Source organism: Papio anubis, chromosome 11 (assembly GCF_008728515.1).
Source record: "Papio anubis isolate 15944 chromosome 11, Panubis1.0, whole genome shotgun sequence".
Taxonomy (NCBI): domain Eukaryota; kingdom Metazoa; phylum Chordata; class Mammalia; order Primates; family Cercopithecidae; genus Papio; species Papio anubis.
Window position 1 is genome coordinate 19468138 of NC_044986.1, and position 21477 is coordinate 19489614.

Here is a 21477-nt window from a genome sequence, read left to right on the forward strand (position 1 = left end):
TTTTCTGACTTTTCTGTTTACGGACATGTCTAGTTGTTGTCAAGTTCTTCTCTATAATCAGAGGAAACCCACTTTCCTGTTGCGTTCACTGACAGCTGCATTCCAGAGATTCCAGAACAAAACCTGATGTCTTCTGGGTTCCCGAAGTGCTGCTCTCCCGCCGGCATCCCTTAGCCTGACTGAACCATTATGTTTCCTGGAGAGTTAGGGCCAGATTGACTTTCGGTAGCACGGCTTAGCTAGCTATGTTTATTTATTTTGCTTTCATTTATTAATGATAACCATCACCTTCTATAAGTCCCACCCATTTCCCTTCCTTTTCTGATGTGCAGAAAGCTCTTATTAGAACATCAGTGAGTTCACTGCACTCTTTAAAATCAAGGTTCAGAAAAAAGCTGGAGTGTGCTTCTCTTGACAAGGCTGCTTGAGTATAATCATAGCTCTGTCACAAAATATGCAGGCTTATAAGGAGTTGTCAAATTTTTTCCTGAAGTGGGAGATGTTTGGGAAAATTTTTTTTGAAAGTTAACTGAAAAGGAACAAAGATAAAAAATCAAGGACTAAATGATTTTATGTAAGTTTTGCATAGCTACAATTTGCAAACTTTGCTTTGATTAATGAGAATGCAGAGGACTCCCGAAAAAGAGAAAAATGAAGTTCTGAGCTGCACACGTAGTTATGAGTCTTGACCTTTCCATTTGATGAGGTTTCTACTATCTTAACCCAGTGAGGAAACAGGTGATATGAATGAACTGAAAATATTAATTTTCAGCCATCCAGATTCAAACTTCTTGTTCTGAAAGGAAAGATGTCCAAGATGGTCATTTAATAAACACGCAGGTTTCTTTAAGCAATGTTCTGCTCAAATGATTCCGGTTATTACATTACATTCCACACCATGACTTTGGAGGGCTCCTGGATTCTTAAGCATTAAAGTTTTTTTAAAAAATTATTTTAAAGCTATTTGGATTTGTATCTCAACATAAAGGAGAAAAATTCAGGTCTTTTTGAGTTCTGCAGATGGAATCAGTGAAAGGTGTCCTGGTTTTCTTCATTTCTCAGGCAAGTCTCTTTGATTTCCTGTGGACAGCTGCTTGTACCTTCAAATCCTAAATCGATTCCTCTCTGGCCCAAGCATCCGGTTGCTTCAAGGGCCCACACCGACACAGCTCCACATTGCACAGCCTTTGGAGGAGCAATTTTAAGGAGGACACACTCTATGTAAACCTGGCACTGAGTGGTTTCTCTATGGCTCTCAGATTGTGACAGGGACAGTCCTGGAGTCCCTAGGGCATTACTATGTCCCTGAGGCATGAATGCATCACTCCTTTCTTTTGAAGTGGACTCTCCCATGCACTTTAGTGATTATTAAACCTCCTGTGGCCACTCAGCATAAGATTTCAGATCTCTTCCTGGCTTAAAATACACTTTTCGGTTTTTCGCCAGCCCTCTTCTCTCACCCCTCTTTGCTCTGAATTAGATGCATATCAGCAGACAGGTTCACAGAACCTTAAACTGCCCACATGGCAAATTTCTATCTTCTAGTTCTCCAGTTAACTTCTTCTTCCCCTTTCTTCTTCGTCAAACACCCAGGCTAAGTGAGATCGCTGTCTGGGAAGAGCATGAAAACCAGCTTACCCTTTCCTCCAAATGAGAATGTAATCCCACCCTTTCAGTTTCCCAGCGACTGTAATGAGAATTATGAACAAGCACTGCAGACATCAATTTTCAAATGAAATGTAAGAAGAACCCTTTTAAGTTCCTAATCCTAATTGTAGACTAAGGCAGTATTATTGGAGTTGGTTTTAAAAACCAGATTGATGATGCCTCAAAATTAAGTTATATTGTACCTGCACATGCAAAAGAAAGGGACATCAAAGAGGGAGTCAATTTGGATGTCAAACAGAAATAAATACTGGGCTGAGACATTGAAGACATCTGGCCTTTTTGGAGCCCAATGTTTGTTTCTTAGGTGGGGACAGTTAGTGACTTTCATGAGAGCTGGCTGTGGCTTTGTTATGTCCTCCTCTCACTACTGTGAGTTTATTTCTGTGGGCATCTCATTTCCAGGGCTGAAATGATGTATTGCTTGTTTAATTTGTTACTCTGTGACTTTTTTTGTATTTTAATAAACAAAAGTAGTCTTTTAGGGAAGAAGTCAAGGTTGATCTAAATGCATGCAGTCAGAATTAGACTTTTTTTTTTTTTTTTTTTTTTTTAATGTAACTCCATGCACTCTTCACTTGGATGAAATCCCTAAGAATAATATTTGGTGAAAATGAAATGGCAGAACAATAAAGTAACATTTTATGTATTCAAAAATATTTACATCAAGAGGATTTCATTATAGCTTAAATTTAATAGAATTTTTAGCAAATTAAGCAGAATTTAGGAAATGTAGTTTCAGCAGTGGTAAGAATCAAATAGCTTTCCTAGATTATAAAAACTTTGACTATAAGTTTTATCCAAAGATTCATGTTTTCAATTTTAAGCAATAAAAGAGATATTGGGGCCGGGCGTGGGGGCTCACACCTGTAATCTCAGCACTTTGTGGGGCTGAGGCGGGCAGATCACGAGGTCAGGAGTTCGAGACCAGCCTGGCCAACATGGTGAAACCCTGTTTCTACTAAAGATACAAAAAATTAGCCGGGCGAGGTGGCACGGGCCTGCAATCCCAGCTACTCGGGAGGCTGAGGCAAGAGAACCCGGGAGGCAGAGGTTGCAGTGAGCCAAGACTATGCCATTGCACTCCAGCCTGAGCAACAGGGCGAGACTCCGTCTCAAAAAAAAAGGAGAGATCTTGGACATTTTAAAAGTCCAGTTTCTTCATCATGTAAAACTAAAGCCATAATTTTACACTTAGATAGTTCTTCATAACAATTGAGCCACAGAATTAGACTATTTTAAAGGAAATGCAGTTTCATTACTTTCAACCTCGAGCAATAGAAAATTGCTTAGAAGAGAGTCTTTTTGGGATTTGCTCAAATGGAAATAGGACATTTGTAATTAACATGTCATTTGTTTTACAGACTTTGAAGTGTTTTGAATTTATTCTCATATATCATTTTAACACTGCCTCCTGTGATCTTTTTATATTTTATCCAAAATATGTCAGATCCTAAATTGATAACACTTGAATTAAAAGGGTTTTGTTGCCCACGATGAAGCAGTGTCAGTGGCTCTAGTGTTGGGCAGATCTGGGTTTGAGTCCTGGCTTGGCAGCACTGGCTGGATGACTTTGGGTGTGCCGTTTACCCTCTCCTGGGTTCCGTTTCCTCAATGGTAAATCGGAGTAATGACAGTCCTCACTTCCTGGTGATGTTGTGAAGATAAGATGACCTAATGCACATTGCCACTTACAACAGGCCTGGGAACGTAATGTAAAGAACAAGAGCTGTTATCCTGAGATTTCTGGGAAAATCAGAGAGTCCCTGATTCATCAGGCAAACACCTGAATCTGGAAAGTCTCTATGGGCTGTAGCACCCTTCCTAGGAGGACACCAGAGGGCAAGGGCACCTCCTGCTGTGCCCAGGTTTAAACTCTGGGTAAATAACAGATTTAATCTCATGAGAAGCAAGCTCATTTTGTTACGGGTATGGAAACATTTTATCCATTTTCAGACGAGGTAAACAGTAGATGAAAGGATGTCATTTTTTCCAATTTTTCTGATGTATAGGATGAAAAAAGTGCAGTGTGAGTTTCTGAGCAGTCTTAGAGGCCCCTATGCTGCAATAAGTAAGACTGTGCTGGTGTTCACCACAAAGGAAGAGCCCTGGACTGGGCTTTCTCTACACCTGGGTTCTAAACCCAGTTTTGCTGCTATCCTAGTCCGTTCAGGCAGCTGTAATGAAATATCTCACGCTGGGTAATTTATAAACAACCGAAGCTTACTGCTTACAGTTCTGGAGGCGGGGAAGTCACCAGAAGATTTGGTGTTTAGTGAGAACCTGTTCATCATAGATGACGCCTTTTTGGAGCCTCCTCACAGTCCCTAGTCCCTAGTCTAGAAGGGACTAGGGAGTTCCCTCAAGCCTCTTTTATAAGGGCACTAATTCCATTCGTGAGGGTGGAGCCCTCATGACTTAATCACTTCTTCAAGCCCCACCTCTCAACACTATTGCATTGGGGATTTAGGTTTCAACATATGAAATTTGATGGGACACACATATTCAGACCATAACAGCCACCAACAATATGGCTGTGGATAAATACCAAGCTCTATGGGCCTGACTCCCCAGAGAATATGATGGTTCCACTAGTCAGTCCCTAGTGGTCCCTTGGGCTTCTGAGTCCACAAAACAGCTCTCACAGGTGTAACTTCCGACTCTGGGGATGAATAAAGGCATTAGATGACAACATGGGCCTGTCTAATGAAACCTGCCTTACAAAAAGGTCTAGGGCAAGAGGTGGTTTTCCTCCCAGATATGTAATCCAAGGGAGAGACCCCACCTGGCTGTGCTCTGGGGTGACACAAGGCAGGCCTGCCATCACCTAGTGCTGCTGCCCAATACAAGGCTGTTTGGCACTGTGGTTAAATTGGGGTGTAGGCAGGAGGTCCTCTACTTGGCAAAGAAACAACGGTGATTATTCAGATGGATAACAAGACTTACCTAATGCTTGATCAGAGTGATGGACGGTCTTCTGGGAACTTTCCATATTTAGTTCCAACAGGACATCCTCGTCTCCATGTTGCAAGCAGCAGTTATCTCTCAGTGGAAGCACGTGCTGCAGTTTCTTCCTCACATGGGTTTATGTGACACTGTCACACTTGCTCCACCTGAAAGCCAAGTCCACTTAAAATCAAACATTGATCTCTGTTGCTTTTAGGCCCACTTCGGCCTCCTAAAGCGCTGGGATTAAAGGTGTGAGCCACTGTGCCCAGCTAACAGTCATAATTTTAAAAATACAGTTTGCTAGTATTTTTCATTGAGGATTTCTGCATCTATATTCAAGCAATACTGGTTTGTAGTTGCCTTTTCTTGTGATGTCTTTATCTTGTTTTGGTATCAGGCTCACAGGATGAGTTGGAAAATGTTCTCTGTTATTTTTTGGAAGAGTTTTGTGGAGAATTGGTATTACTTATTCTTTAAATGTTTGGTAGAATTTACCACGGAAGCCATTTGTTCTTTTGTTTGTGGGATGTTTTAAAATTACTAATTCAATCTGTTTACGGGTCTATTCAGTTGTTCTATTTCTTCTTGAGTCATTTGCAGCCTTTTTGTCTTTATGGAATTTTAAAATTTTTGTCTAAGTTAAATTGTTCATAGTATTCATGTGTAGTCTTGTGAGGTCAGTTGTCATGCTCCCTTTTATTTCCGATTCTCTACGTCACTGTTCTGGAGACGGGAGTGAAGTCAGTGCCCTGCTGTTTTTGGAGTGACACCTGTGCTTTGCGAGCAGGGCACTGGTGATGGCGGCAGCCTCTGGTCTTCTTTGCTTGCCTCTTGGTGTGAAATCTCTGTCCTGCCAGCCAGCTGAGATGAGGGTGTCCAAAGCTCCTGTAATCTCAGCTCGTCATGCCTGGGGGAAGAAGCTCCACTTTATGAGTAGGGGCTTAGTGAAGGGAGAGGACCCCTGGACTCAAGGCTGCCCTCACCTGGAGTTTAGCCTTTTCAACACACAGTTTGGAGAGAGGAAGATGCTGGCAGCCTGCCCCTCCTGGGGAACTCCTGTAGCCCTTTACTGGGAACTGGGGAAGGGGGAGTCACACCTTCTTGGCCACACCACATTGTTCTGGGGTAGGGGGAGGGAAGGAATGGTCATGACTCTGGTGTCACAGACTCTCACAGTTCTTATCGAGGTTTAGATTTTCTTGAATAAACCTTTCATTAACTACATGCCTTTGGGACAATTTTCAGAGACTTTAAATAGCTATTTTAAAAACAATTTTTACCGGTTATGGTTGTTCACTGGAGTTCCTCGTTTGCCATTCAGGAATATACCTTCATCTCCAGCATTGGCTCTCCTGTCCACAGAATGCTTTGTTTATTTCTTGGCTTTATAACTCCAGGTGGCTGTGAACAGTTCAGGGAAGGCTGACAGAAAACAGAAGACTGGGAAAGAAGATCTAGCAGGCATATGTGTGGGGAATTAATACTGAAGAAATGTTAAAAATATGAAATGATTCACTTTGAAATGAGAAAGTTAAGGTTATAAAGAGCTAGGAAACATGTTCACTGAACAACAAGCAAGTGGAATGCTTACATCACACAGCAGGGTACAGACATTAGACACAAGGAATCATCTCCTGACAGGGCTGTTAAACAAGAATATACTTCCTGTAAAGTTTGCAGAATAGCATTTCAAAATAGGCTAGATCCTTATCTTCACATGGTTAATCTCACAAGTGGTTAAAATGCAGCTTCTCTATCGCCTCACTCATTGTGGTAAGTTTTGACAGAAGGGCTTTATTAACACAAATTATTAAAATGACTTCAGTACTGTACCTTCTGCCTGTAACACTGAACCACAGCAAAAACACCCAAGGGTATCCTACAACTTGTAACAGCAAGGTGCAAGGGCACCAAAGAAGGCTCTTGGCCATGTAGATGATTATCTTGTTCTTCCTCCAGAAAGTTACACAAATAAAAGCAGGTGTTTTTTTCTACTTGACTTTCTGCAAGGCTGACTTAAGTTTACTGTACTACTGCCCAAAGACGAGGGAACAGGGTAAACAGCCTCATTAGCTCCCATGCAACACTAGGATTTTTAGGTCATGTTAGCTTCCTGAACATGGATAAGCTATTGTTCTTCCCCTTCCAGGATGGGCAGATAAACTATACTTCAAATATTTATCCTATCCTCCTTATCTTGCCTACTCTAATAAGGGACTTGGTTGTGATGTCATTTCCAATGAAATGCCAAATATAGAACCATGTCAATTTAAAGAGAAGGATACTACTGAATGAGATGACTCCTTTCAAATGAAAACCCTAAACATCTTAGGAGAAATTCATGCTTCTCATGTGTTGGCAGCATTCCAGAACTCAGCCTTTCTTAGGCACCTCCCACTCTTCAGTGGCAGTTCAGTGATTTCTTCAATAAGCAGAAGTAACAGCAGACACATTATACAGTGATAATCTGTTAGTTTCTCTTAGCAACTGAAATTAAAATATGCTTAACATATGTAATCCCAATTTTCAAAGTTTGATGAAAGTTACTACTTACTAAAATGATACCTTAAGATTGACTAGAATTGTGACTCTGGTATCACAAAGCGGAAACTAGAAACTGTAACTGGTCAAATTCACAAGATATATATGTATGTGTGTATGTATGTATATACATACATACACACATACATATATACATATACACATACACATATATACATAAAATGTTGGCATACATAATTTAGTATATACAATTTGTGTATTGTATATCTCACAAGAGAGATATAAGCATAGTTTAAAAGTTGTGGAGATGTTTTTAAACTAAAAAGCTAAATTATCTGAACTAAAAGAAAGTAAACTTAAAGTGGTCTGATGAACAGCAAAATGGCACCAAGCAGTTAATGTGAAAACATTTTCTCATTTTAGTTTTATTAAAACTAAAGATTTAAAAACTGACTTGAAGCAATTCCATTGTTTATTTTGAGGCATTTATCTCCCTCTTGAAAAGTAACTAGCCAGCACCGACATGCTACTACATGCTGATGAAGGTTGCCTCACATACTAAAAGGCAGATTTCAAAGGGCAGGAGTGTGGAAATACAGTTGTCAGTTCAGTGATCTTCTTTGACAATTTCTGCTCCTTAGCAGCTGGCAAGATAAGACATGAGCACAAAATATCATAAAGATCTAGATGTATTCCAGATGTCATGAAAAAAAAAAAAAACCTCAATAAAAAACAGCATATTCCTTGGAAAACTGGTAAGACTGAGGTCACAGATTTGTAAAATAGCTTGATTACTGTATGTTGAATAGCCCATGATTTAAAAAAAAACTTTCATTTTAATGGAGTTTTAAAATAGCTTAAGTTTTATGTATATAAAGAGTTTTGCAAATATTTCTCATGAACTACTTACACAGAAAAAAGGGAGGGGAGTGAATATCACTTTTTTTTCCCCTCAAAATCCTTTTAAGTCTTAAGTTTCTCACCTAGTTAAGAGTTTATAATAAATATATATAGATCGAATTAGCGAGATTAGAGTTATACAAAATTGTATCCACTAATAAAGCTGCATTTGATTAAAAGCATTTTAAATAATTTTCTGAGCCCTATTAAAACTCCGTATCTGTAAAATGCACTACTTTTTGAATTGGTTTGTAGTGTATGTCTCATTCCAAAAAGTATTATAAAATCTGAAGGAATAAATAACAAATTATTGTTTTGAAATAAAGCGAAACAGATTTTTCCATAAATATCTCAAATCACGGTCTCTGAGAATGGCTCAGAACTTCAGGTCATCTGGTTCCATTTCTCTCGACGTGATAAATACTCCAATCAGCCACCTCCCAGACTCTATTTGAAGACATTCACTGGCAGAAAACTCACTCCTCTCCATGGCATGAATAATGCAATGATTTGAGCATTTAGTAGTTGTTAGTCACTGTGTTAAGTGCTTTTCTAACATTATCATAAAATAATTCTGGGGTATTAATATCCAGATACAAATAGGAAACTGAATGTCAATGGAGATGAAGCAATTCTGTTAAGTGACAGTGTCGGGTCAGCTAGCACAGAGTTGGTATCTTAGACACTGCAGTAAGCTGTGGCACACTTACTCTCATTTTATATTTTTCTCCCTATATTCTAAGATAACCATCATAGGGTTTTTTCCCCCAAATATTTATGTATTCAACATTCTTATATTCTCATTACAATTCTGGTTACCTTTTCCAGAATGTACACAAAGCAAGCCTTGTGACTGTGGGAAACGGAAGCAATCTTTTTCCCACTTATTTTTTGTGGAGACAGGGTCTCCTTATGTTGCCCAGGCTAGTCTTGAACTCCTGGCCTCGTGATCCTCCCGCCTCAGCCTCCTAAAGTACTAGGATTATAGGTGTGCGCCATCACACCTAGCCCTTCTACTCAACTTTGTTCTAAAAAAGTATTAATCTATGAAAATTCAAACAATACAAAAATAGCATAAGATCAATAAATACTAGTTCCTCCCTGCCCCCTTCCCTAAATTCACCTCTATATTGTTAATTAGGAATTTGTTGTGTCCTAGTATATTTTTTTCTATTCCTTTATATATTTCCACAGATATGTGTGTAGATGCACATATATGCATATATTATGCATATATATATGCAGGCAGTCTTTGAACAATTCTGACAGGCACAATTTCAGTTACATGGCTTAAATAACACCAGTCCCCAAACAACACAGTTCAAATTTCATTTCCATGGCATATTAGCTGTAATTACTAAGTACAAACTTCACTGTTAGCTCTTCAACCCACAACTCACTAATAACAGGTGTGTCCCATGGTCAGTAACCAATAATGTAACTTATCTCAAAATCCGTCAGTGACTGGTCACCGTGCATCTGTTACGCACAGACAGCAACATGGGTAGTTGTGTTGCCTTTTTGTGTCCTGGTGATAGAGGCACGTGACATTTTACAAAACTGGAGAGTTAAAACAGGTAACTGGCCAAAAAAGACAAAGAATACAGCAAAGAAATGAAAAGCAGTAACACTGGAAATAAAATTTGGGCTGACTGTGGGAATGCTGATACTGCACTCTTTGATAGAGACTCTAGGTAAGAAGCCAGAGACACTTAGTGAAAGTGAACTTAGTATTTATCAACGTAAGTGAAGAAATGGGTTGTAATGAAAAGACGATGTCCCAAAGGAAGTGATGCTGGCATAAACACACAAAAGAACTCTCAGAGATATTTTACAACTGAAAGGAGTGTAACAATTTTCCAAGGCATAGAAAAGGTACTTGCCCTGTATTGCAAATTACAAGATGCAAGCAAGCACTGTTCAAATGCTCTTGGTAAGTTTGACAAAAACTTGAATTCTCAATATTTGCAATGTTTTAAAGTATGGTATACTAAATAAATACTAGCTTTACTATGTTTGTCATTTCTCCATTCATTTATAATTGACAGAGAGCTTTTAATATTTTCGCGGATGTTTTTAAAGGTCATGAAACAATCATCTTTTCCTTCATTGATTAAGATTGCTTTGCACAGCTTCAGCTTGCAAGGTCATTTTCATGGTCATGCATTACTGTGCAAAGCAAGGATGGGTTATAGATGTACATATGTGGATGTGTATGGAGCTTTTAAAAATAAGATTTACATTTATTCAGAAATTTGTTTTTCACATAACATGTGAGTACAAGTAGATGTCTGATTATTTATTATTATTATTATTATTTTGAGATGGAGTTTTGCTCTATTGCCCAGGCTGAAGTGCAGTGGCATGACCTTGGCTCACTGCAAGCTCCGCCTCCCGGGTTCACGCCATTCTCCTGCCTCAGCCTCCCAAGTAGCTGGGACTACAGGCGCCCGCCGCCACGCCCAGCTGATTTTTTTTATTTTTAGTAGAGACGGGGTTTCACTGTTAGCCAGGATAGTCTCAATCTCCTGACCTCGTGATCTGCCCGCCTCGGCCTCCCAGAAGATGTCTGATTATTTTTAATGGCTGCATTATATTCCATGGTATGGACAGACCATTGTTTACTTAATATGTTCCCATTGAGACATTTAGGTTATTTTCAGTTTTTTACTATTACAATGTTGACACACTTTTGTGCACATAAGCAAGTATTCTACTAAATCAATTTTTACAAGTGCAACTACTGGATCAGTGAGAAAAATGCTCAGCTTCACTGGTGGTCATGGCAATGCAAATCAACACAATGACATACCATCTTATATCTAATGGGCAAAAATTCAAGTCTGACAATATAATGGAGAAAACGTGGATCCACTGGCTGTCATGTACTTGGCCAGTGTGAGTGGAATTGGTGGAATCCCTTTGGAAAACAGATGCCTACGTGGCCTCTGCACTTCCCACAGGTGGGTGTGCATGACTTGGGCTTCTCTCATCATTCAAATTCATTTGTGAGGCCTGGACTCCCCTATTTACCTTGTTACGGCATTTATCCTTTTTGTTTTATTCATTTTCTTATCTCTCCTTCCAACTACAAGTTCTAGAGCAGAGACCTTGTCTAATTTGTTCATCACTGGGCCTGGAATATTGCATAAAACAGGTGCTTAATAGATAGCTGAATGAATGTATTTGCATTTCATGATTTGTTGAGACTGAACATGTTTCATTATTTTCTTTTGTGAACTGCATGCTCATATTGTTTGCCAATTTTCCAATTGGGATGTCTTCCTCTGATTAGAAGAGCTCTTCAGATACTACACATAGTAATCCTATGTCCATTTTGTGTCTTGAAAATGTTTTCACAGTTTGCATTTCCTTTTTTCATTTCTGTTCTCTTTCGTTATGTAGATGGTTAAAATTTTTAGGGAGTCACACGTGTCAGCTTTTCCAGTCATGCTTTTGGGCTTTAGGTCAGTCTCAGGAATGCCATCTTCACCCTCAACAATATAGTTCATCTCCTTTATCTTCTGGCGTTTCTGTAATTTTATTTTTTATGTCATGTCATTCATTCATTCCTTTCAAATTCAGTGTGCAGTGCTAGGTACAGATCTAATTTCTGTTGTTGTTCTTTTCAAATGTTCCCAGTATCATTTATTGAATAATTACCCTTTCCCGATATACATATTAAAAAATCTATAGTAATTATGATTGTATGATTTGATCTTGAGGTATCTGCTTGCAGTTAAAAAAATTTTTTTTTAAACTAAGTATTCTGCTTTCCATTTCCCCAAAAGCTCAAGTAAATCATGGCTTACAAGTTTCTAAGTAGTAGAGCTACCTCATGATATACTTAGAAAGCACATTAAAACAGAAACACGGTTTTAGAGAGAAAATATTTAATCTATTTCACGAAAAAAATGTACAAAGCGTTAGAAAAGAGGCATTAGGTTTCCATGTACAGTATAAACACATTCTCACCTTCTATGATCACTTGTATTACACTTCTCCTGACTAGTAAAGCCACTGCACTCTCATTCCAATCTTCTGTTAACACATGCACTTGAAAAAGTCACCGAAAGTAGTCTTGAAATACATGTAGAAATACAATGTTGTACAAAAATATATTAATCTGTCTACATGAAACACTTCAAAATGCACACCAAGTACATTCTTTTAGAACTAGACTACGTCTAGAAATATCAATATATGAACTTGTAAATTGGATTTTCGCTGCATTTTTAATCACCGGAGGAAAAAATATAATCAAGCCTTTGGAATGAGAAACATGAAGTTAGCACAGCAGACCAACTCTATTCTCAGAAATGAAACCATAAACTTTATCCATACAAAAGATGGGAAAGAGTCTGAGTTTCTAAAACTGACATATTTATGAAATGTTATAATTTGAAACTGCAATCACACAGCAAACTTTCATTTGTTCATAATCCACATGTAAAGAGATGACAATTACAACATTTCTAATTGTTTCTCAATGCAACTTAACAGCGAGAATTTAAACTTAAAAAAATTAGCCTATGTAAAGTATAATTAGGAAGGTATACCTCAAAGTAGAGAAAATTAATTTGAACTCACATGGGGTATTGTTCCTCTCCTTTGAAAACTGAGCTATTATTAAGAAATGCTAGGGAAAAAAATACTACAACAAAACTTGTTCTGCCGCATCTGTTATTTATATAACCATAATTTCTCACCAAAACTTCTACAGAAACTACTATTGTTTTTAGTAAGAGGGAGGCCTAAGGTGTGGAGAGGAAGCGATGGTTTATTTTTTACAGGTATATTTTGATGATGAATATCACAGGCATGCATGAACAATACATTCCAACTCTATACAAACAAAAACTTGCTAGCATTTTGAAAAGTGTAATAAATACAACAGGCAGCCCATCCTGCACATGCTCAAAGAATGAATATATTTCCAGTGGCACTAAGAACAGTGACTACAAATTCTAAAAACAGAAGATAGTTGTAGGGCAGAGTCCTTCTAAACGTTCAGAGAGGAATGTGTCTATTTTCCCCATTAATTAGCATAATTTCTCAACTAACGTTTTGCCCTGTTTACCCCAACATATATTTTTCATGAGCTTAGCACACATTAGATAAATAAGGAATAACAGGCCAGGTATGGTGGCTCATGTTTGTAATCCCAGCACTTTGCGAGGCCGGTGGCTTGAGGCCAGGAGTTCGAGACTAGTCTGGGCAACAAAGCAAGACCTCATCTCTACAAAAAAATTTTAAGAAATTAGCCAGGTGTGGTGGCACACACCTGTGGTCTTAGCTACTCAGGAGGCCAAAGCAGGAGGATCCTGAGCCCAGGAGTTCCAGGCTGCAGTGAGCTATGATCATGTCACTGCTGCACTCTAGCCTGGGCAACAGAGCAAGACCCTGTCTCTTAAAAAAAAAAAAAAAAAAAAAAGGGAAGGGAAAAAAAACCTAAATTGGGCGGATTTAAATCTGAGCGCTGATTTTGTCTACTTCGCAGCATTAGTTTGAGGTCTCCTTTCATTTTATTTCAAACGGAAATACATAACCAAGTATATTAAAAGCAAAAGGTAGTAAACTATGTCCATATTACTCACACTTTCAAGTTTTCAACATTAAAAAATAACTGACCATTTGTGTAATTCTATATCACTTAAAGCCAACAAGCCTGTAGTAAGTTGCTGCTTAAAGAGGAAGGAATTCATACCATGCCCTGACAGTTACAAGAATGCTTTCTGGTATAAGGCTATTTAGTGTTTGTTCGTGCTTGTTTAGTGCTTTTTAGTATACGGCTGCTCGTATAGGTAGGGAAGTATGTTTGCAAATAGTTGCAATACTTTCCTTTTGGTCCTGGGGCTTTCAACAGAACAAAATGTCCTTTGGTACACTTGAAAGCGACATGCCAGTGAAGAAGAGGGACACACCAAAACAACCAGGCAAACATTCCACAGTGAATGTCTATGGTTTTCACTTTCCAACTCCAACCCTTGAGAAGAATTAAACCAAACCAACACTCAGAAACAGGTGGGGTGCAATCAGAAAAGCCAAGTGAGGCTGCCTCCTGTTCCACCTTACCCAGGCTCTGTGACTGGGGCAGCCTTCTGTAAGCCAGAGGCAGCCAGGGGAACCTCTAGCACTCATAGGTGAAGGGGCCAGGGTTTGTTAGTCATGGAATACATATAGCTAGATTAGTAAAGCCTTTGACTTTTAATACTATTGCTTATATTATCCTATTGCAAAGACATGGGAAAAAAGCAAACTCTTAATTATTCAGGACAAAATAGTGACATGATTATTGCTAATACTTCATTTAAATAAACTGTGCCACAGGGGGAAGAAAAGGTAATCTTGGTGATTAACAGTGGATTCTACTTTTAAAATATGACACTATTATCACTTTCTTATTATCACATTTCCTTATGGATTTCAGGAGAGGGAGTTTATAAGAAAATTAACAAATTCCTTACTGTACCATACTACTACTTAATTAGCACAGTGAGAATGAAAAGATAAATCTGCATTCTGTGTTTACGTGATCATGAATCATAATCATTGGTACATAGCATTTTGCTTAATTTCTTTTAATAGTACTTAGTGCGCTGGGCAAAGTGGCTCATGCCTGTAATTCCAGCACTTTGGGAGGCCAAGGCAGGCAGATCACCTGAGGTCAAGAGTTCGAGACCAGCCTGGCCAGCACGGCAAAACCCCCACATCCACTAAAAATACAAAAGATTAGTGAAGCGTGGTGGCAGGCGCCTGTAATCCCAGCTACTCAGGAGGCTGAGGCAGGAGAATTGCTTGAATACAGGAAGTGGAGGCTGCAGTTAGCTGAGATTGCGCCATGGCACTCCAGCCTGGGCAACAAGAGCAAAACTCCACCTCAAAGAAAACCAAAAACAAAACAAAACAAAAAAATAGCAAGTAATGCTAGGCTGGCTATGGTGGCTCAGGCCTGTAATCCCAGCACTTTGGGAGGCCAAGGCAGGTGCATCACATAAGGTCAGGAGTTCGAGACCAGCCTGGCCAACATGGTGAAACCCTGTTTCTACTAAAAATACAAAAATTAGCTGGGCATTGTGGTGGGTACCAGCAGTGGTGAGCGCCAGCTACTTGGGAGGCTGAGGCAGGAGGATCACTTGAACCCAGGAGGCGGAGCTTGCAGTGAGCTGAGATTGCACAACTGCACTCCAGCTTGGGTGACAGAGTAAGAGTCCATCTCAAAAACAAACAAACAACAACAAAAAGTACCTAATGCTGGAATAAGTTGACCATGGTAAAAACTTTACTATAACAGAATTGCATATATTAATATTTGAGTCATGGGGAGGGGTCTACATACCAGTGTTATTTATGAAACAAGAAAGCAGAAGACTATATTTCTAGAGCTCACTTGGACTAATATTTAATACAACAAAATTTTCTTAAATATGAATAACCTCCTTAGGGTTTGAGATAGTCCTGTGCAAAAGGCTCTTTATGATAAGGTCTTAATTACCTTTTGAGGACCAACCGTTAGAACTTTTGAAACAATTTTTGAAACAGCTAACATGGGAAAGCTATTTTTTTAATACATCTATCTGCCAAGAAAAACTCTGGATAGTATCTGAAATTAAGAAAAATTAGTACATAAAATCTTTTGACAAACAACAATTGTAGACTGTTCCAAGGTCTGAATAACAGTATATAATGCATAGTTGCTTAATTAAATAGATTTAAATTGCAGAAACAATCATTGCTAGTACTTTTGGGGTTCTTTGGATTAAGTTACTATAAATATATAAAGTTATGAAAGATTGATGTTTTAAGAATACCTACTTTGAGAGGCAATATAGCAGAGAGTTGAGCAGACTCCCAACAGGCCCTGCCACTCCCTAAATGTGTGATTTTGGTTATGCTGGTGTATTTGATTATGCTTACCCTCTCTGTGTGTTTCTTCACCAATTAAATAAGGAAAAACGGTATTTCTCACATAAGGTCACTCATCACTAATAGATGAGTGCTGGCAAATAGAACTCAATAAATATCTACTCAATAAATATCTATTATTCTGTTTATTTGAAGGCTTAAGAAAACGTCCACGGAAGAACTCTTAATTGAGCAGTTTGTTTTCCCCCTGCATCTTAAGAGTTAGGAACGAGGAGACCTGTGTCTGAATAAAGGCTCCACCACTCACTATTTCCCCTTGTTTGACAGAACTGAACATCTGCTGGCACCAGGCACCACTTTAGGCATCGAGCGCTATTCTGGGAGTTTTCTATTCTTCAGATACGTCACCACTATCGCAAAGCTGTCTCCTCCTCTGTAAACTAACATCTACCTGACCGATTTATAAGGTTATTTGAAGCTCAAATGAGGCAATATATGTGAAAGCACTTTCAAGATTTTGTGAAGCACCACTGGAGTGAAACTTTTTGGTTAAGATGTAAGTACTCTGGTGCAAGCTGTTGGGCATAAGTTGTAGGAATGTGATTTAGGATGAGTATGTCTGGACCCTCTCAAAGCAAGTTCATTACCTATAGCTCCAGAAAGTGTTTAAAAAATTTTTAATGACACTATAGGCATGCTTCTTTATAACTACAATGTTGTTTATAAAATAGTTATATGCTTCATTATAAAACATTTCTCTTCTTGAACCCAACTCTATGAAGAATATTAACATAACCAATAGTTAGTGGGAGATTTTCCTTTACAAATTGCAGTTGCAAAGAAAATGTAGGGTGATATGTGTTTATGGTCCCAAATTAGCATTATAGTAACTAAGCCAATAATTAACAGTTTCATTAATTACTAAGCGCTTTACACACAATATTTCATTGAATATGAGGCAGGTACATTAGCCCCATTTTAAAGGATCAGAATCCAAGTTACTGCAAAATCCAAGCTCTTAACCACTATGCTACGTTACACAATAAAAATTCCAGAACAAAAGAAGCTATAACCATTGCTATCTTCACAAAATCACATACTTAAGAGAACCGGTAGATCAAAGGATTCCAGACAATGTTCTGAGCTTTGGTAATAAAAATGACTTTAAAAAAGTTATTATATAAGTGCTTATGATTCAGTTAACTTTAACTCTTTAAACTTTATGGGTTTCCCTCCACCGTGATTTTAAAAATAACACATTGCTCACTGAAAAGAAAAAAAAAATACAAACAGCAAAGTAGAATTAAAATAAAAACATCCATAATTCCATCATTCACAAGAACCACTGACATTTTCCCGCTGTATATATTCTTATGTAACTGTCAACTATAGAATTTAAGTAGATTTTGATGACTGTGGTTAAATGTGATGCCAAATGTAACTACTGTATTTGTAATTGGTAGACACAAATTACAGTAAACTTTGTGCGGGCAGAAAATTACTACATTATAGAGATATGTATTTTCAGTATCTTCCTAAATTTTCCAATTACAGAAAAACAAGCAAAGAGTAATTTATCTCAGTTGTATAAGCTCAAAAGTATATTGGCCATAAAAGAATCACAAATAATTCTTAATCTTTGTGTATGTACACACACACCTACATAAATATACACATACTAAATTTTTTTTTTCTGGCTGTGTTAGGATTTATAGCTTTCTGAAGGTTTGATAACACTATAAATATTATTAGAACAGTTAAGAAAAAAATTATTTTTCATAGTCATTGAATTTTGCTAGAGTTACACTTATGGGTGATTGAACTACAAAGTTTTCCCTTGTTAAATATTTGCTTAAGACAGAATGTTCAAGATAAGCTAAACTCTTTACAGGAATCATATCAAGAAATTCTACCATTTGTGAAATAATAAAGAGAAAAGGAAAAAAACAGTGACAAACTAGCAGAATAATTTAGGGCAAAGATTCAGGTATTATATAAAATGTATGTAATGCCACATTACTGGCATTTCAATTGAGGTGACTTACACTAAAATCTTGTTCTTTTTAAACTATCACTGGACATAATAATTTATGCAACAAGAAAAGCAAAAGATAAAAAATATGCAGAAGTCCTTACAAGATATGGATCGAGTTTCAAAAATAAACTTTCTAGTGCTTCTTCTTATGTGAGAGGTTTATCCTCGTCATAAACTCTAGGAACCTATTTATATTGCTTAAGTGTGATTTATTCAAAATCATATTAATCTATATAAATAATACTTTTAATGTCAAAAACAATGCAGACTGGCAGTGGGTAAGAATAAGAATGTTCAATAAAACTGTATTTTGAAAGTCAAGAAAAGTATAAGCTAAGGCTAACCTAAAACTGTCTAGACAAATGAAGGGGAATAGATTCTAAAAAATGCCTTTGCATTTTCACTGTACATGAACATGTGTAACAAACATTGTGTTTGTATATTATATTGAAAAATAAATTGTCAGATATTTCTAAATTAGCAAATTAAAATTGTATATACTTCTTAAGTGTGAAATGGTTTATGTCCTTAAACAGAAAATGATTGGGCCAAAATATTCTCATCCTGTCCATCTAGAAATGAGAAATATAGTAAGTCAAATGAGATTAAAAAATAACTAAGGCCGGCTGGCAGGGCATGGTGACTCACGCCTGTAATCCCAGCACTCTGGGAGATAGAGGCGGGCGGATCACCTGAGGCCAGGAATTTGGGACCAGCCTGACAAACATGGTGAAACCCTGTTTCTACTAAAAATACAAAAAAAATTAGCTGGACATGGTGGCGTGTGCCTGTAATCCAAGCTACTTGGGAGGCTGAGGCAGGAGAATCTCTTGAACCCGGGATGCAGAGGTTGCAGCGAGCCTACATCACGCCACCGCACTCCCAGCCTGGGCCACAGAGCCAGGCTACGTCTCAAAAATAAAGTAAAATAAAATAAAATAACTAGGGACTATTCTCCATAAAAGAGAGTATGTTATACACCCTTTTATTACAGAACATTTCATTTTTTTGATTGCTTGTGGAGAGAAAAGGTTTATGAGGTAATTACATACAATTTTAAACAGGATTCCTTTTATTCTATATTTCTCTGTAAAAGTAGTTTCAGCAGATGATTGATTAAATCAATGTCATGATTTATATACATCCTTACTTCAGAGATTCAGCTAACCTTTGAATAAAACAAACTAGTACTACATTTCAAAAAAAAAAATTAAAAATAGATAATGATGCTTAAAAAAGATTACACTTCAAATTTAGCACTGTTTTTACAGGGAAGGGAAGCATATTATGCCATAATGTCTATAAATATTTATTGAATAAATAAACATGGTTTACCTGATGTGTTTAAAATCTTGTAAGCTGATTAAATCACAAACATGTTGAATAGGTCTTAAGAAAAACAAGATGAGGCTTTTAAGTAGTTATAAACTATGACAATAGAAAAAAACCTTTTCAGTATCTTTGTTAAGGGTTAAAAACCAAAAATTTAAAAATAGTATCATTAAATCACTGTTTCGGCCTTAATATTTTGAAGAGTAATATATTAGGATATACTGTATCTATTAACAGCATTAAAGCACCTCACACTGAAAATTTCGCTTTGAAGGCTTAAAAGTGGTTTTTAAAAACATCACAATAAATGACCATAATTTAAATTCTCACTAGGGGAACAAAAAACCTCAAAACCTAAACCCAACAAATCTGCATTTAATGCTTACAAGTGAAATGTACATTTCCAAAACAAGATACATAACCATCAAATTTAGCTGTCAAAATAAATTATTTATCACAGACAATAAGTAATGTGTCCTGAAGTCCCTTTTTCCTTGAAAGTCGTAATACTTCTGGGATTATCTGGTAATACAGTCACTCAAAAACAGCTAAAGGTGCTTAGAGATTCTATGTCCAACTTTACCTGTACAGTTTTAAGGCATTCATAATGGTATGTTAAACAACGAATAATTTATAATAAAAATAGATAAAAACTCTCTTTTAAAAATATCTCAACTGAGAAAACCACAGAAGAGAATAAAGATCGTATTTACCACTGATGTACTCCTTAAGCTTCTATAGTGATGAAAAGACTTTTTTTTGGCTTACAACAGACTTTATGCCTTGAATACTTGGTGTTCTTATACAAATGTGGACCGGAGCTTAAGTTCCGCCTAAAGTTACTGTGAAATTTACACATTCAAGTGTGCTGATTGTTATTAATAAAGGTAGAAAAAGTTAGTTAAAATATCTGGTATTATTATTATCAGTATTCATTGCAAATTATCTTATAGTATTCTCTACTGTAGTGTGAACTTCAGTCTTATGCCAAATAGCAACACAGATTACAGTATCATAGTTCCAATGATGATCAATGACTCAGCTAGTATTAGCCAGAGCAAAGGAGTTTGTTTATAATAAAAAAAGTAAAAAGCATAGCTTTATTTTAATATCAGTTATTAGAACTGAGCAATGGGCATCTTGTTATCCAGAGGCAGAAATGAAGTTTTCTTTCCTTAAATTACAGAAACAGTCAGGATGGGGGACAGCAGGTGGTGGCAATGGGTTGCTAGCTAGCTGGCTGGCTAAAATACATACCTGAGCTCTACTGGAGCTATGCAACCTTGCTGTGTATCCGTTATTTGTAAAGGCTGACTGAACAAAATTGCCTTCATCATGCAAGCACTGCTGTCTGCACTACAGTAATAAAGAAACACGCTGACAGATACAATGGCTTCAAGTGATAAGCAATCATCAGGAATTTGTAGTGAAATTGTTGGTTGACTGGAAATGTTCTCTATATCTCCAGATGGCATCTGTCCTTGAAGCAGCCATTCATTGCCTAAAAATTAAAAAGGAAATTATTAAGACTGTTTAAGACAAGTAGAAAACTGGGACTATCTTATGAAGACTAGATAAACTCAATCAACAAATATTTATTAAAAATCTCTAACTGCCAGGCACTGTGGTCTGTGGGAAGGACATAAATATAAATAATATACACTGACCACTCATTAGAAGTTCCCAGTCTGATGATCATTATATCTAATTATTATAGTTCTTCCTTTGTTTGGATATGATAAATTACATATTTATTCCTGTTAAAATCAAGCTGAATGTAGAAAATATGGCTATAAAGCCTTAATCTCTAAAGTTAAAAACAAATCCTATTAAATTTTAGAAATAAACATATGACACATGATAAAATGGATCATTTTTACCAAATAGATAAAAGTCTTCGGGGATATAAAAACTACAAAATAAAATTTTATCTAGGGAATACAAATGTATGTGCAACTCTATAGTGACTCTCTGCTTAATAATGAATTATTAAATATCTAAAAATAATTTAAAAACACACACACTTATTTATTTAGAAACAGGTACCACTGCATATCTATTCTCTGTGGGCTTAAGTAATGTGAAAACCAAGGGATTTTGTATATCTCATTTTAACACGTAAAACTCTTCCTAGAAATAAACAGATTATCTATAACAAAAATAGAATAAACCACTAACAAATTTTAAGCCCTCAAGAATTAAAATCATCTTTAAATGTCTTTATTCAT

The 21477-nt window shown here is 37.1% G+C and overlaps 1 protein-coding gene across 6 annotated transcripts in view; it reads right to left on the bottom strand.

Annotated features, from left to right (window-relative positions):
* Nucleotides 1–11892: 11892 nt before the first annotated feature.
* The window catches only part of NHLRC2 (NHL repeat containing 2), a 61297-nt gene continuing 51712 nt past the window's right edge, over nucleotides 11893–21477 (bottom strand). For 5 of the 6 annotated variants that reach the window (XM_021943690.2, XM_031652053.1, XM_021943691.1 and 2 more), the window contains one exon: nucleotides 19605–20750. In XM_021943690.2, the coding sequence (XP_021799382.1) occupies nucleotides 20494–20750 (257 nt within the window). In that variant the 3' untranslated portion in view covers nucleotides 19605–20493. Of the gene's footprint in view, nucleotides 20751–21477 lie in introns of all 6 variants that reach the window. The other variant, XM_021943689.2, reaches the window with a different exon arrangement.